We start from the raw sequence: 17,175 nt of genomic DNA, 5'->3' as shown, positions 1-17,175 counted from the left end.
CAGCTTCACAGGAAACACAGGTCTTACTAACAGCCTTTGTGTGTGTGTGTGTGTGTGTGTGTGTGTGTGTGTGTGTGTGTGTGTGATTGATATTTTATTTCTCTAAGTTGTCTAGGCTGGCCTCAAACTTGGGATCCTCCTGCTTTACTTGTCAAATAGCTGGAAATACAAGTGTGTGCCGTCAAGCTAGGCAAGAGCCTAATTTATACAGTGTGCTTAGAAAAATGATTTTTGAATATGGCTCAAGAGTCATGAACTTCATGGGTGACATGTTCATTTCCTTACTTTATGTCTATTTTCTATGTCCTAGGTACTTTTAAACTCAATACAGATGCTGCAGAATTCATTCCCCAGGACAGAAAAAATTCTGGTCTAACTTGTGGAACTCAAAGAAGGCTAGACTCTAGTAGAATTGGCAGAAGAAATTACAGTACATCACCTCCTTGTCACCTCTCCAGGCAGGTCCCTTATGATGACATCTCTGCCGTTCATCAGTACAGTTATCCTTCTGGAAGCAAACCTAAGAGTCAGCAGACTTTTTTCCAGTCTTCTGCTTCTAACAAATCCTTTAAGAACCATGGCTTTCAGTGTCAACCTTGGCAAAAATTGAGGAATGAAAAGCACCATATCAGAGTCAAGAAAGCACAGGGACTCACTGACCACACCTCAGATGTAGCTAGCTTAGAAAATATGGCAAGATCAGAAAGTGGGACAAATCTCAGAGAGCACAGTCCTTCTGAGAGTGAAAAAGAAGTTATTGGCGCCGATCCCAGGGGAGCAAAACCCAAAAAAGCAGCACAGGTTGTATACAGCTATGGTCGAGGACCAAAAGTTAAGGGAAAACTCAAATGTGAATGGGGTAACAAAATGACTGCAAAACCTGAGGATGCGGGACCTGAGAATATCAAACCTGTGGGTGTTTCCCACCCTGACTCCTCAGATGCATCCTGTAGAAAAGGAGGACTGGATGGGGGTGGAGCCCGACGAAATGAGCAGAGGAGATGCCCACAGAAGAGGCCTCCTTGGGAAGTGGAAGGGGCCAGGCCACGACCAGGCAGGAATCCACCAAAGCAGGAGGGCCAGCGACAGGTGAATACAGGACCCAGAAACAACATGGCTTCCATTCCAAAGGACAGTATTAGCGAGAGAGCAGCACAATCTGCCCGTGACAGTGAGAATTTGGCAGTTATCAACAAGTCGTCCAGAAGAGTTGACCAAGAGAAAAATGTTGTAAGGAGGCAGGATCCTCCGGTGGTCTCTCCTTTCCCCCGAGGCAAACAGAACCATGTGCTAAAGAACATGGAAACGCATACAGGTAAACTAACCTAGATGGATGGAATTAAATTTTTGGATACTAATTTTATGTAATGTATTTACACAGTTTAGAAACCAGAAAGTATGAAATGGTACACAGTGAAAAATCTGTGTCTTAACTCCTCATCTGCCTGGGTTTTCTCTCTCTGCTGTTGTTCTTCTTCCGGTAGGTAAACACTGACTTGTTTTAAATCTATCATGAGCAAATACCAATGAAGATTTTGTTCTCAAATAAGGATGTTGTAAGGGCTTTTAGAATCGCAGGTATAGGGGTAGAGATACATGATTACAAGATTTCTTTGAGTTGTGAAAGCAGAACTGAGGGTGGAAACATCCGCGCTGCCTCTGGGCTTCCCAGCGGTGTCATCTTGTTGGCCACACCTTGTCTGCTCAGTGCAGCGGTTCCTAACTATCTCATGTCTTTTTAATTCCAGTTTGTGTCTTGCACCACTGTCATTCAGCAGCCTATCTTATTTTATTTTATTTTATTTCACATTGTTTTATTGCTACTGGTCACTGGACTCAGATCCTCGGCACTGAGCTACATTCCCAGTCCATGTATTTATTTATTTTTTAAATTAGCAGTAGTGGGGATTGAACCTAGAATCTGTGTAAACTATATCTTCCACCCATTTTGTTTTTTCTTTTGAAACAGGGTCTCCCTAAGTCACTAACTGGGCTTAAATTTGCAATCTGCCTACATCATCCTCTCTAACACTGGTACCACACATACCTTTTTTAAAAACTTTTTATTTTATTGGCACATTTTAGATGTGCATAGTGATAGTATCATAGGGAATTTATACCTGTACATGATGTTTCTTGCTGCTGCTTTTTTTCCCTTCCCTCCAACCCCTCTTTCCTTCTTTTTTTACATCAGAAACATTTAGAACTCTCATTCCTCTGTTTCCGTTTATTGGTCCTCATCCCTAGCAGAGTCTGGCTTCTGCCATAAGTCTGCTATCTCGGTCTCCACCACTGGGTTCCCTGTGTTCTGATTGTTCTGTCTTTTCATACTGTTCCATGTAGTTCCCTCTCGTAGAGGTCCTACCACTCAGTTTACTATTGAATTCTTCATCTTTCAATGCTGTGTTACCGGTCAGGGCTTTAGCTCAGTGGCACAGCACCTGCCTGGCAAGCCTGAGGTCCTGAGTTCAGTTCCTAGTACCAAAGAAAAAAGCTGGTTTACTGACACATTTAGAAACTTTTTCACCATTATAGATAGCATTGATTTATCACTTACGTATGCATCTCTTGTGTGCTTCTGTTTCAGAATTTTCTTCATAGTTTATATGTTACTGCCTCCACTAGTCTGTAAGCCAGTTAAAAGCAGATGCTGTATCTTTCATTTCTTTTTGTAATTTTTGCTACCTAACACATCTCCTAGAGCATAATAGCTACACAGTTCTGTTAAACAGTTCATACTTGCCTTGAACTGAAGATTTCTTTATTACTTTGTAGGGGGTTTGTTTTTGTAGTACTGGGTATTAAACCCAGGACTTCCTATAACTGAGCTATATTTCCAACCCTTGTTTAAAAATATTTTTTTCTTAATTTGTTGAGACAGGATCTTACTATGTATTTCAGACTGGCCTTGAACTCACTGTGTAGCCTAGGGTGGCCTCACACTCACAGTGATCCTCTTGCCTCAGCCTCCCAAATGCTGAGACTACAGGTGTGCAAAACCATGCCCAGCTAATAAACTTTCAGAATTGAGATAGGGTCTCCCTGTGTTTCAAGCTGGCCTTGAATTTGCAGTCCTCCTGGTTCAGCCTCAGAGTGCTGAAATTACAGTCATGCACTCCCATGACCAGCTTAAGTAAACTTTTTTGAATAGTGGTCTCCAGCCTCAGTTGGCTTTCAATATTCTTCATTTCCCCTTAGGTGATATTGATCAGCTTTTCTTCCCATTTTCATCTAAGATTGTTCCAGGCATTCTCCAGTCTTTCTCAAACCTTCCTAACATTCATCTCTGTAAATCTTGGTAGTCTTTCTTGCTTCCTACTTCACTGAGAAAGGGAAACCATTAGGCAGATATTCTTAACATTGTATTCCTTCTATGCAAACTCAGACCTCTGTGCTTACCCTTAAATTTCTTTGAGATTTTCTTTCACTAACATTTTCACATCTACTCTTCCAACTTCTCAGCCTGAAGTTCTTCCCAAGTGGACCCTGCCCTCACAAGGATAACTTGCCTGCTGCATGGCTTCTCCAGTAGTTTGCTCTCCTTCCACTCCAGCCTCATCAAGAGTTGTCCATTCTATTCCTCCCTCTACATTTCGATTCATTTCTGTGTCTTCTGCTCTCATCACTACTTGATCCAGTGAGCTATTGATAATGTCATGAACAGCTTCCTATGTGCCACACCCATTGGACAGATGGATTTCAATCCTTGTTATCCCAGACCTCCCTTTGAGTTTGACACAGAAGGAGTCTTTCCTGAAGTGTGACTTTCTCTGACTCCTTTGACAACTCCAAGTCTTCTTGGTCTCACTGTGCAGTTCAGGCTGGCCTTGAGCTGACTTTGTAGCCCAGGCTGGTCTTAAACTTGCAACGATCCCCTGTGTCAGCCTCCTGAATGCTGGGATTACAGACATGTGCCACCACACCTGACTTGTTTTTCCTCTGGGTAATGTTTCCTTGGGTTTTATCTCAGCCCTTTGTTTTTCTCATTTGATAATGATCTCATTGGAAAATTTCAGTCACTTTCCATGCTTTTAACTGCTGCTTTAGTGCCGTGCTGATTTTTTTTAAATCAAATTTTATTTAGCATATCTGGAGTTTTTCTGTTTTTTTGTGGGGGAGGCTGTTTGTTTTGTTTGTACCAAGGATCAAATTCACAACATCAAAACCTGGCACTTGCCAGGTGGGCTCATACACTGCTAAGCTAAACCCCCGTCCCTACTGTGTTGATTTCTAACCCTTTCTCTGTAGACCATAAGTTTTGCCACAAGCTTTAGATTTAGATATACACAAGTATGACATACTTTGTAATCAGTAAGAGTAACTTGAACATGTTGACCATACTTATATTGGATTAGTTGTTTGTTTGGGTTTGTGTGTGTGTATTCTTTTTTTTTTTTTTTTTTGTACCAGGGATTGAACTCACTATCTAGTGCTTGCCAGGCAGGCACTTATGCCACTGAGCTAAATCCCCAGCTGGCTTGGGTTAGCTTTTGAGGGAAGACGCAGTGGGAAATAAACATAGGGCCTTCACTGAGCTACATGTCAAGCCCTTTTTTAGTTGTATAGTTTGTTTGGTTTACATTTTAAAGACAGGGTCTCACCAAGTTGCTAATTGACCAGGCAGGGTTTAAATTTACCATCCTCTTGCTTAGGCTTTTCAGAGACTGAGATTGTAGACATGTTCCACATCTGGCTTGGGTTAGCTTTTTTTAGAAAACAGCTAACTTAATTTTATTTATTTTTCTGGCACTGGGAATCGAACTCATGACCTTGTGCTTCCCAGGCAGGTGCTATGTCACTGAGCTGTGTTCTCAGCCCATCATTAGTTTTAATGAAGTAACACCAAATTTCTCTGTTAGATAACTTACTTTTACTTCCAACACCTCGATATAATCAGCTTTATCTTTTTGTTCTATTTTCTTACAGAAATTTTTTAATGCTCATATTTACATAGTTGGAATCACATAATTTTCGTCTTTTTTTTTTTTTTCTGTCAACTGGAAGCATAGAGTTTGCACAGTCATGACAAAAATGATAGGGAAGTCCTACAAGGAAAGTATACAGGGATTCAAAAAGAACCTGTGGTCAGGACAGGGTTGTGACCTAGCAAGACAGGAATCTTGGATCTGAAACTCGACACCTTATCAACAGAGAGCCATTCTGGATACTACCAGATTTTGCATGTTAGGCATGTTTTGATAAAACTGAAAGGAAGAGTAAATATTGTCTGTGAAAGACTCATACTGTTTCTCTGATCTTTCTAGAACCTTTTATGTTTTGGTTTATTTGTTGTCATTCATTTAAACAAGAAATAGTATTGGGTGCCTGCTATGTCCCAGGCCACTATAGTAAAAATCTCTACCCTCAAGGAATATACATTTTGTGTATAAATAAGATAAAATAAGTAAAACATAAGTAGCTCTCACATAGTCTTTATGTTGTTATGGAAAATGCCGTGTGGGAGAAGGGTAGGGAATGCTGAGGTAGTGGGCTGCAAATTTCAAAGTGTGCCCAGGGAATGCCTCACGAGAAGGTTATTTGCAGTGGGGGTGGGATTGGAAACTAAACTCAAATCTTTAGCACTGTGCTACATCCCCAACTACTTATTATTTATTTATTTTTAATTTTGAGGCAAGATCTCACCAAGTGGCTAAATTGCCCAAGTTGAACTTGTCTCTTGCCTTATACCCCAGAGTGCTGGGATTACAGATTGGGGGGTGGGGGGCGTATGATCCATGGCAGTCACACCTTGAGTAAACATGGAAGAGGGTGCAGGGTAGTGCTGCGCTGCCCTTCTAGGGAAAAGCCTTGTTGGTGGAAGAACTGTCAAGTGCAAAGACTGACAGGAACCTCCTTGCCATTTGAGGAGTAGGGAAGGCTGGTGTGGTCTCAGATTGGTGACCGAGGGGCATAGGATTGGCAATGGAGGCTCAAGCTTGGTGGCTACTGACTTCAGGGGTAAGAGCCACTGGCAAGTTCTGAGTGGAGGTGTGCCATCATCTCATTTGCATTTTAACAGGCTGTCTGGCTGTTGTGGGCAGAAGAAGTAGGAAGACTAGTAAGGAAGCTGTTTTAGTAATTCAGGTGATCTGAAAACGGCTTAGACCATTGTGAGGAACAGCAGAGGTTGGATTCTGGGTATATGTTGAAGGTACAGCCAACAAAATTTGCTGACATAATACGAGAGGTGAAAAAGAAAACCTTTAGCAGTAATTCATGGGTTTTTCAAAGCTGGCAGGCGTCACCACAGTGCTGTATATGCATCAGAATGGTCATATTTTACTGCAACTGCGCTGTAAAACAACACAAAACAATATTATGAGGCTGAGGCAAAAGGATTGCTGTATGTTCAAGGTCAGCCTGGGCTACAAAGTGAGTTCAAGGCTAGACTGAACTGCATAGTGAAATTCTGTCTCAAAAAGAAAGACAAAGCAAACAAACAAAAAACCCCACAATATTTATTAACAAGCAATAAACTTAATGAATAAGAGACACTAAAATTTAGAAGACAGTCTTTAGATTTAAAAAATGAAAGCAATAGAAGGTTGCTTTGTTAAATACCTTCATTTTGTTTCTTTGTTTTCTGCAGTGCTGGAGTCAAAACCAGGGCTTTGTACATGATAGGCAAATTTTTTACAACCAGCCACACTAAATCCCCACCCCACCTCTCTTATTTTTCTGTCATTTACTTGTAACATAATTCTGTTCTACAAGGGTCAGTAACGAAATTCGCCACAATTAGAATTCTGTCCAGTTGTCTCAAACTTCTTTCTGAAGAATTGCTACTTATTTAACTTGCTCCACCAGAATCTTCCTTGTGCAACATTAAACGGGTAGAAAATATATTTAGGCTGTGGGTAGAGCTCAGTGGTTAAGCACTTGCCTAGCATTTGCAATGTCCTAGGATCAATCCCAGTATCAAAAAAATTTATATGCTACATAAAAATATTATATACAAAATTATATGTAAAAGTATTATGTATGTATTTAACTTTGTGTTAGAAGTAAATGACATAGAAAAATAAGAGAAATGGACTGGGGATTTAGCTCAGTTGTAATTTGCCTAGCATGCACAAACCTCTGATTTTGACCCCCAGCACTGCAAAAAAAAACAAAAAACAAAAAACATTTAACAAAGCAATCTTCTATTGTTACTCAGAGATGTTAACCTGTGTAGAGAAGAACAACCTTGCTTTTAAGACAGAGCTAGTTAACTTTTATGATAGAATTCATGATGTGTTCATCTGTTACCAAAGCAGGGAGAGTTCCTGTTAATTAGCCACACAAAATATGTCTTTTTCAGGTTTTTTTCCTAGGGGCAAGGAGGCATTCCAGAAACTTTTCGTGAAATCTTCAACTTTTAGGAAAAGAAGTTACAAAGCAAAGTAGATATCACTGATTTATTCCTTAATCCCTTAATTCAACAACAAAAAAATTTTTTTAAAACAAGATCTCTCACTGTGCAATTCAGGCTTGAACTCATTATGTAGCCCAGGCTGGCCCTACAGGGCCTCAGCCTGCCCCAGTGTCCCCACTGCTGGGTTTATAGGAATGTGCCACCACGTCCAATTCAACAAGTTTGGATTGAGCACCCAGTATGTTCCAGACATTGGAAAAACACTACATTAAGCAAGGTAGATGTGGCCCTGTCTCTGCTCGTGGAACTTAACAATCTCAAAATGTTCTGTGTTTTTTTTATATTAAATTGACCAGAAAATAATCTTGGAGAGCCAGGATTATGGAGTAATAGTGAACTTTTGAGTTAGCTGGTGGTACAGTTTAATTTGACCTTCACATTTTTAGTTATGTGATCTTGGGCAAATGTTCTCTTTACTTTGAGCCTCAATTTCCTCACCTATAAAATAGTACATATATTGTAGCCCTGTTAAGATTAAATAGTGCATATAAAATACTTTAGGACAGTGCTTTATATGTTGTATTTAAGCTTATTTTAGTCTTTTACTTATTTTGACCTGAAAATAAATAGTAGTATTATAAACTAAATGCTAAAAGTATGTACTCAAAAAAATATTCACAACCCCCCACCTTGAGAGTACCTGGTTATATAACAATCTAGAAGACTGCTTCATTTGATTTGAGGTAAAAATCTGAAAGTGAGTGAAGGTGTTTCTTGAGGAACAAACTTGGGAAGGTTTATCGGGTCTTGTTTTGTTTGCACAGCATCTCACTGTGTTGACGAGGCTGGTCTCAAAGTCCTGAGTCCAAGTGACCCTGATATCTTAGCCTCCCAAGTGCTAGGGCTAAAGGCATGTGCCACTGCCCCTGGCTTCACATGGAAGATTCCTGAGATGCCGCACACTGTTCTCTCTCAGCAGTGGTGAACTCCTCAAACCAGGGACTGCATCTCCTTTAGTCTGGTAACCCTAGCGTGGAATTTGTGGTAGGTACCAATCATATCTTTATTTAGTGAATGATCAAAAACTTTAAAGGAGGAAAAAAAACTTTCAGGACAACACCTGGAACCATCTCGTCACCCATGGGTGGTTGGAACTGGTCCAAGGTTAGGCTTCTTTACAGCTGATCTCTGCAGTTCCATGACAGATTCATGGATTTGGTGCATTCAGATTTTTACTACCGTGTCCCGGGGTGCTCAGGGGCACGTGGCTACCCTGGTATCTTCCTGGTCAGAGTCTTGGGATGTTTCTTGAATTATAAGAATCCCCAGCTAAATATCTCCTTCCTAAGTCTGCCTCGGCACATTCCTGCCCTTTCTTGGCCTCACCATCTGAATAGCAACTTTACTCCCAAGCCTTTCAATTCTCTCTTCAGACTTTTCTCCCTAAGGACTTGTTGCTCCTTTGTTAACTGAAGTGAGGAGTGGTTTTCTGTGTTTGAGTTTATCTTGCAGTTTTGTTTTTTAAACAGGTTCTCTAATTGAACAGCTAACTACAGAAAAATATGAGTGCATGGTGTGCTGCGAGTTGGTTCGAGTCACGGCGCCGGTGTGGAGCTGTCAGAGCTGTTACCATGTGTTTCACCTGAACTGCATCAAGAAATGGGCACGGTCTCCAGCATCTCAAGCGGGTCAGTTATTTCTAAGCGGTTATTCTCACCTATTTGATATGTTTAACTTATAAGCCTAGCTTTTAAAAATACTAATTCTAATTCTGCCAGGTATCGTAGCAAACCCCTGCAATCCCAGCACTAGGGAAGCTGAGGCAGGAGGAGCACTACAAGTTAGAGGCCAGCATGAGCTCCATAGTGAGACTAGCCTAACTGCACAGCAAGACCCTGTCTCAAAAAACAAACAAAACCAATTTTTCTTACATAGTTTATCTGCAGGGAGAATATGTTGCCTTGGTCATGTTTCAGGTGACCAGAGTTAAGCTATTGATCTTTTTTTTTTTCTTTTTGTCTGTCCGATTCTGGAGAGCTATTGATCTTAAAACTCCTGAGCATAGCAATGATAAAATATTTAGGGTATTATAAAATTGATCCTTACTATTATAAATGATAGCTTTTATCCAAGTAACACCTTGTATTTATTGTATAGTTTGCTTTAGAAATTTATACAAAGCAACTATTTAATTTACCTTCCTTCACTAGAGTTGGTTTTGCCTTTCACGTATCTTCTGCGTAGTTTATTAGGGACTTTTCTCATTGAATTGTGGATCTCTAATTTAAAACATTTATATTTTCTTGCATGTATTTAAATAATTTATCTTATGAACCATATATCTACTTGATTCATGGTATCTGAAAATCCTCATAAATGTAATCTCAAGTGTCATATTTAAGCAAAGCATTCACTATTATGAATTTGTTTCTTCCATGTCTGAGATATTTTAACATTGAAATTACTACAGTTTCTTCAATAATGTGGTTTTCTATAGATTTAAAAAAATGACTTTTTTTTTTGAGACAAGACGTCCCCTTATGGCCCAAGCTGTTCCTGGTAGCATATTTGGAGGTTCTAGCAGGGGATGCTGCTATTCATATTCCCTTGACTGAGGAAATGGTCCCCTTCTATAGGCGAAGGTCATCCTCTGTAACCACAGCCTCAGAGGGATGCGCATGGAGCAGTGAGGGAGGAAGGAGACCCTCACGGAGCCAGCCAGATTAGCAGAACCAGCCCTAAATAGAGGGCACACTTTGCAGCCAGACTGCCTTCACATCCCCAAATTGGTCCTGAAGACTCATAGGTTCAGTTGATCTCTTATCTCAGCCTCCTAAGTAGCTGAGACTGTAGGCATGGGCTACTATGTCCTACTTAAGTTTAAAATTAGTTTTTAAATTTTTTAAACTTTTCGGTGGTGCTGGGGATAGAACCACTGGCTTTGCATATACTAGACAAGCCTCTGCCACCAAGCCATATCCCCAGCCCTAAATTTTCAAGTTATTTGTGTTTTCCTTTTGGGAAACCCTGGGGATTGAATCCAGCACCATGTGCATGCTAAGTACATACTCTGCAACTAAGCTCCTTGTGCTTTTGAAAGAAAATTTATTTGGTTTACTCTCATTTTTTTGACAGATGGCCAGAGTGGTTGGAGGTGTCCTGCCTGCCAGAATGTTTCTGCACATGTTCCTAATACCTACACTTGTTTCTGTGGTAAGTTTGTTTATGTACACACAGAGTGCCTTATTTCTGTTTTTCTCTCTCTCTTTCTTTCTTTCTTTTCCCTGTCTTTTCTTGAGAGGTTTCACTATATAGTCCAGGCTGGTCTCAAACTCACAAAATCCTCCTGCCTTAGCCTCCCAGGTGCTGGGATTACTGAAGTAAGCCACCATGCCTGGGTCAAACTATCTTACTTCATACATTGTATCTCAGTTCTCAGTCCAAGAGAGTGGTCTGCTGGGCTTGTTATTGGAAGTTACTATTCAGACTTCCAAAGTATGAGTTGATAAGACCATTTTCATGGATCTATCACAAGCTTTGCACTTTTTGACAGGTTGCTTGTTAGGTGGGCCTTCCCATTGTGCACCAGGCTCACGTGCCTTCTGAGCTGAGCTGAGGTGCTGGTCTTTTTGGTCCTAACTTAAGACTAGAACTACCCAGGCAGTAGAGGTACATATTAACATGCATTCCCCTCACCCTGACAGTAACAGTTTTGATATTCTAGATTTGAACAGTGGAAGTTAAGATAGTGTTTTTTTTTTTTAATCCAAGAAATAAAGTCGTTTATCTTTGTAATAAAGAGAGAAGGCCAGACGTGGTGGCTCACGCCTGTAATCCCAGCACTCGGGAGGCTGAGGCAGGAGTATCGTTTCAAGTTTGAGACTAGCCTGGGCTACAAAGTGAGCTCAGGACCAGCCTGAACTGCATAGAGAGACCCTGTCTCAAAAAGACAAAAAAAAAAGAGAGAGAGAGAGAAATTTTCTGTAAGCTAAAACTATAAACTATCCAAGTAGCCTCCTCCTTTATAGAATACTTCTTCCTGTTTTTGAATAGCTCATTTCCTCCTATGTAGTAGGAAAAAAGCTTTCTTTGATCCAGATACTCATTCCTAGTGCTAGTTTATTTCCTGTCTTTTTTTTTTTTTTTCCCTTCCTGATTTTTAATGCTTGGCTTTCTATATCTGCCTAGTTGATTTTTCATATTTTATTTCTTACTGTTTGTTAATGCTGCTGCATTTTTGCTGTATCCTATTTCCTTAGGGAAACCATGTTCAGAAGTTTTCAGTAATCCCTTCCTGACCACATCTAGGGCTGATTTATAAAATCTTAACTCTTTGGCAGTGTGACCATTGACACTTTGACATTCCCTTCTCAACATAAATAGCTCTTCTCTTTCTGTAAGCTCTCCTTATTTTTCTAACCAATTTGTTCATATTTCTCCTTTCTCATCATTTAAATAGCAGTTTTTACCAAGAGTTTTTGACTGTCAACTCTTGATCTCTGTATTTCCTTGAGTGTACTGTTGCAAAGGCAGCATGAAACTTGAAACAAGAGGTCAATTAAAAATTGGAGTCGCGTATGGTGGCACACATCTGTAACTGTAGAACTGGGGAGGCTGAGGCAAGAGGGTCATTGCAAATTCAAGGCCAGCCTGGAATATGAAGTGAGTTCAAAAGGCCAGCCTGAATTACATAGGGAGGCCTTACCTCAAACAGCCAAAGGGAAGGTGGGCAATATGGAAGTGGCACAATATCAAGGTTTATAATTACCTTATTTTATTATAGTATTTATTTATTTTTGTCTTTTTGAGACAGGGTCTCACTATACAGTTCAGGCTGGCCTTGAGCTCACTTTGTAGCCCAGGCTGGTCATAAACTTGCAACAATCTGCCTGCCTCAGCCTCCAGACTGCTGGGATTACAGGAGTGCACCACCATGCTTGACTTGATTACCTTATTTTAAAGGGATTTTAGGCACAAGTACCACTGTGGAATTAAAAATCTCATTGGAGGTTTCACTGACAAATTAGATTAGAAACCCTAAGAAGGCATAAGAATGTGCAGCAAAGGTCAAAATGATGTACGAGAGAGAAAATGATGTGGAAATGTAAACTATGGCTTTATTTACCTGATGACTTTGCCCTTCACAATTCTTCAAGATTATTAATGTGTTTTTATTGAGAATTTGCTATTGTACTGTGAAAAAAATAGAAATAGACCACTTATTGATTCTCCAGACCTTACAGTTGTTATAACTCAGTTAACTTGACATTGCACTGGGAGCTGTGAAGTGGTGTGGGAGATCTTTGGGATGGGCTAGCTAAATGATTAAGGAAAGCTTTTATGAAAGGTATGATTTGACTGGGCTTGAAAACTGGGTAGGCAGGAAGGACTTATTTATTTATAGAATGATATGAGCAGAAATTCAAAACTAAGAAGGTTTGCAATCTTTTGGAAAAAGGAGGAGTATCAGTTTATAGACCCTAGGATCTATGGGGGTGGGAGAGTAAGAGAAGACTGGAAAGGTGGCCCTTTGGGCTGCAGGAAGCCACTGAAGGCATCAGTTTTATGGAGGTGAGTTGGTGGTTAAGCAGTTTGGAAACTTACCATAATCCAGATGAAGAGTAATAATAATCTACAGTGAGTGGTATAGAAAGGAAAAAGTAAAAGTTTCTAAGGTAAATAAACATTAGTAACAATTCCCATGTGTTAGGAATAATTCCTGTGTGTTGGGAAAGGGAGGAACCCAAATGTGACTCCATAGTTCCATGCTCAATGAAATATGATACCGGGGAAAAGAATAGAGCAAAAAGAACTAGGCTTAGAGAGAAGAGAGAGAGAGAGAGTTGTTTAAGGGCAGGTGGAAGTATTTGAAGAGGGTAGAATTTAAGGATGGTAGTTGCAGTTGAGAGGACCTAGTAGATACAATGGTAAGGAGTGAGAAGAGGGTGTCAGGCAGACCCCTGACAGAGAAGACAAAACAATAGCAGCAACAAAAACTGTCATTCTGACTAAGAGAGATAGGACCCCTGAAGGATGCTAGGGCAAAACCAGGGCACTATATCTGAGAGAAAAAGCCCAGCAGCAACAGGGCAGCACTTGTGATAGTCAGGAGGTGGAAGTTTGGCCAGCATGAAGCAGCGGAGTAATAGGAGGGAAGATGGGTTGAGACCCTCTGCAAGGAGGATGGCGGGGGTGTGACTAAGTAGAAACATGAAAAGAAAAAAAGGAGTCAGTAGTTTGTGTAGGTTCTGGGTGTCTGCCTCTGACAGTGCTGGTGTTACTGACCCACACGGAAGAAGGAGGGGTTCTAGAAGGAAGGTACAAACTGTGACTGTAGGTGAGTCCAGGGGTGCCTGAAACCTCAAGCAGATGTTCAGAAGACCACTGGACACATAGGAGGACAGCAGGGGTTTAGAAAAGGCAGAAAACGCCGAGTCAGAGTTTCTAAAAGAAACAGTAAAGAGGACAAGCAGCGGCCTACTGGGGATAGCTGTCATTTCGTGTATAAATTACCCAAGTGAGGATGAATTCTTCAAGAGTAAGGAGGAGTCCTGGGCCTTGAATTTTATTCCTCTTTCTGCTGAGTCCAAGGAAGATGCCCAGTAAAGATTTGCAGAGCATTATTATAAAATTATAGTCCTTTTATGTATTTACAGCTGTAGAGTGGGCAAGTTCCTGCTATACAGGGGATTTGTGTTTGTTCAGTCTTACAGAAAACCTCCTCCCCTTTAACCCAGTAGTTTTCTTTCCTGATTTCTTCCTGACCCTTATCTCAGATACTTTTCAATCCAGGGGTTTGATCTAGTAGGTGTTTGTCTTAAATTAAATGTGTCAATTAGTCAGAATGGCATTTTCATAGGTGAAATGACTGTCTTCCCTAGGTAATCTGAAATTTGTAACTTAGCATGCTTGGGGAAGCTTTTTGTTTTGCTTTTGCTTTTCTTTCTTTCTTTCTTTCTTTCTTTCTTTCTTTCTTTCTTTCTTTCTTTCTTTCTTTTTTTAATTGGTACCAGGAATCAAAATCAGGACCTCACACTTGCCAGGCAGGCACTGTGCTGCTGAGTTATATCCCTGATTAGTTTTTCTTTTTTGAGACAGGATTTCACCATGTAGTTCAGGCTGACTTTGAACTCACTGTGTGTTCAGGCTGGCCTTAAACTCACAGAAATCCTGCCTCAGCCTCCTAAGTGCTAGAATTACAGATGTGCACCACCATGCCTAGCTGAAAGCTTTTGATGAGTAGCATTATGTGTACTTTTTTGTTTTAAGATGTGAGATAATGCACTTGTTGAACTAATGAAAACCACACTTAAATTTCATGCTAGCTAGCTATATACTGTACTATTTCATTAAAGTCAGGAATATGGTTGACAAGCCTGGTGGCACATGCCTGTAATCCCAGCACTCAGGAGGCTGAGGCAGTTCGATAACTGAGTTCAAGGCCAGCCTGGACTACACAGTGAGTTCAAGGCTAACTTGAACTGCATAGTGAAACCCTGTCTCAAAAAAAAAAAAATATGGTTGAAATTGATAGCATTGACATTGATCTCATCTCTTTTAGGCAAGGTGAAGAATCCTGAATGGAGCAGAAATGAAATTCCACATAGTTGTGGTGAGGTCTGTAGAAGGAAACAGCCTGGTCAGGACTGCCCACATTCCTGTAACCTGTAAGTTGGGAAATTGAACTTCTGGGGATTCCTAGTGGACATGCTTTGCTGGTGGGTATATACATACACCTAATTGGTTAGCATGTGACAGTACAGGGTGGAGCTTGATGTGGTACCTGTTGTAGTCAGGGATTGCACATAGAATAATTACATGCAGGACAGAGAACTTATAATGGTATTTGATGATACTCACCCAGAGTTAAATACAAGAAAATGCAGGAAGTCTGTCCACAACATTTTAAGACCTAGAAAATCCAGCTGACAGCCTGGATCCCACAGCAGTGTCCTACACGAGTCCAGATGAAAATCTGGAACCCATGACAGTGCCTCCCACAAATCCAGCTGGAGGTCTAGAGCCCATGATAATGACTCATGCAAGTCTGTTTTACGGATCTGGACTGGGAAGGTCTAGCGGTCGGCGGTAAAAACTAGGAAGTCTATGCCAGCGGGTAAAGGATCTGTGCCAGTAGGTTGAGGGTTCTACACTGGAGCCAAGAAGTGACACTCAAGATGAGGACCAGGGCTCCCCTGAAAAGGACCATCCTCGGCGATAATAAGGACCCAAGCTCCTCTGAAAATGAGAACAGTTGAGTACATGCCAGGAAGCCAGCATGACAAGCTTCTCCTTGAGATTAAACAGCACATACCTTCCCCTCTGGAGCCAGGAAGTGATGCTCAGTGTAAGGACCAGAGCTCCCCCAAACTCTCAGCGACAAGGTCCCGAGCTCCTCTGATGATAATGGCCAAATTCATGTAGGAGAAGCTAGCCATGGCAAGCTCCTCCAGGAGAACCAGCAGCTCCAAACAGTGACACTTAGGAGAATACACTACACCCTACTCTTCCTCTCCACATCTCCATTTATGCTAGCAGTTTTCCTCAGGTGGGCCATCTACACTCAGCACCATGTTGGTTTAGTTCAGCTGGTGTTAGGGTGACCACCAGTTTTTAATCCATAACAGTACCATTTACTGAGCATTATTCTGTACCAGCACTCTGCATGAGTTAATTTGTTGAATCCTTACCACAATCAAGTGATACGTATTTATTATCTCCATTTTATACTTGAGGCTCAATGGCCAACCATCTTGCCTAGGTCAGTGTTAGGCCGCGGTGGGGCTAGGATTTCCAAAGACAGCCCTCTTTTCACTGTATTACATTGCAGGCTTTTAAAAGGAAATGGACTTACGTATTTTATCTCCCAGTGACAGACAAGTCCAAGAGAGTATATGGGTCGGCCTTTGGTGTGGAGGGAAAGGCAGTTGTGTAGCATTCTTCGGACAGTATTTTTAAGGTGTCAGTCCTTTACCTCTTAATAAATATAGCCATCTTTAGAAAGTATCCATTTCTGCTTTTAAATAATAAGAGAAATATAGTCCTAAAGAAATAATTGGTCAGTTACAAATAAATTTCTTCAGACTTTAACCTCAGACAAAGATTAAAATTTTGGGTTTGAGTTGTATGACCTAGTGCATGTTATGTAACTTCTTTAAGCATGAATTTATACATCTATAAAATAGTAATGTGAATAATATTACTTCTTTTATAAAAATTAAATGAATGCATCTAGGAATCTTGATACAGAATCTTTCAAGTGGTCAAAAAATGGTATTTCTAGGGGCTGGGGATTTAGCTCAGCGGCATAAGTGCCTGCCTTGCAAGCAAGCAGTTGTGAGTTCAATCCCTGGTACCAATAAAAAAGAAAAAGACAAAAAAAAAAAAATGGTATTTCTTGCTTTGTTACCCAATCCAAGAGCAAAGCAGATACAAGAGTGTTATCTCAGTGCTTGTGTTGCATGGAGCTGGGGTAAATATTTGACCTGGGCCTGTTACAAGGTTAAGTGGTAGTGGTGCCAACAAACAGCCAATGGGCACAGCTGTTTCAGACTGGACTAAGGAGTGTGGCGTTGGACTCGCTGAGCAGTCAGCTGCCTCCTTTTGGTTGACTCTTTCCTTACGGACCCATTTCCTAAATGACCACTTTTTCACTAGTGGGTTTTTTTTTTTTTTTTTTTTTTTTTTTGTTTTTTTTTTTTTTGGTGCCAGGCATCGAACTCAAAACTGTGCGCTTGCAAGGCAGGCACTTATGCCGCTGAGCTAAATCCCTAGGCCCCTACTACTGGGCATTTTTATGACTACCAGATGACATCAGA

At 40.8% G+C, this 17,175-nt stretch overlaps 1 protein-coding gene across 4 annotated transcripts in view; it reads left to right on the top strand.

The window, feature by feature from the left end:
* Nfx1 (nuclear transcription factor, X-box binding 1) overlaps positions 1 to 17,175 on the top strand; it is a 66,973-nt gene that overhangs the window by 4,417 nt on the left and 45,381 nt on the right. For all 4 annotated transcript variants that reach the window (XM_063226610.1, XM_003470831.5, XM_063226602.1 and 1 more), the window contains exons 2-5: positions 311 to 1,315; positions 8,887 to 9,045; positions 10,493 to 10,570; positions 14,919 to 15,024. In XM_063226610.1, coding sequence (XP_063082680.1) covers positions 311 to 1,315; positions 8,887 to 9,045; positions 10,493 to 10,570; positions 14,919 to 15,024 — 1,348 coding nt within the window. The remainder of the gene's footprint in view (positions 1 to 310; positions 1,316 to 8,886; positions 9,046 to 10,492; positions 10,571 to 14,918; positions 15,025 to 17,175) is intronic.

This window comes from Cavia porcellus, unplaced genomic scaffold (genome assembly GCF_034190915.1).
Source record: "Cavia porcellus strain 051 isolate PalLab524CR breed Dunkin Hartley unplaced genomic scaffold, mCavPor4.1 scaffold_1, whole genome shotgun sequence".
Lineage (NCBI taxonomy): Eukaryota > Metazoa > Chordata > Mammalia > Rodentia > Caviidae > Cavia > Cavia porcellus.
The sequence above is the reverse complement of the archived record's forward strand: the minus strand, read 5'-3'. Positions and strand labels throughout refer to the sequence as shown.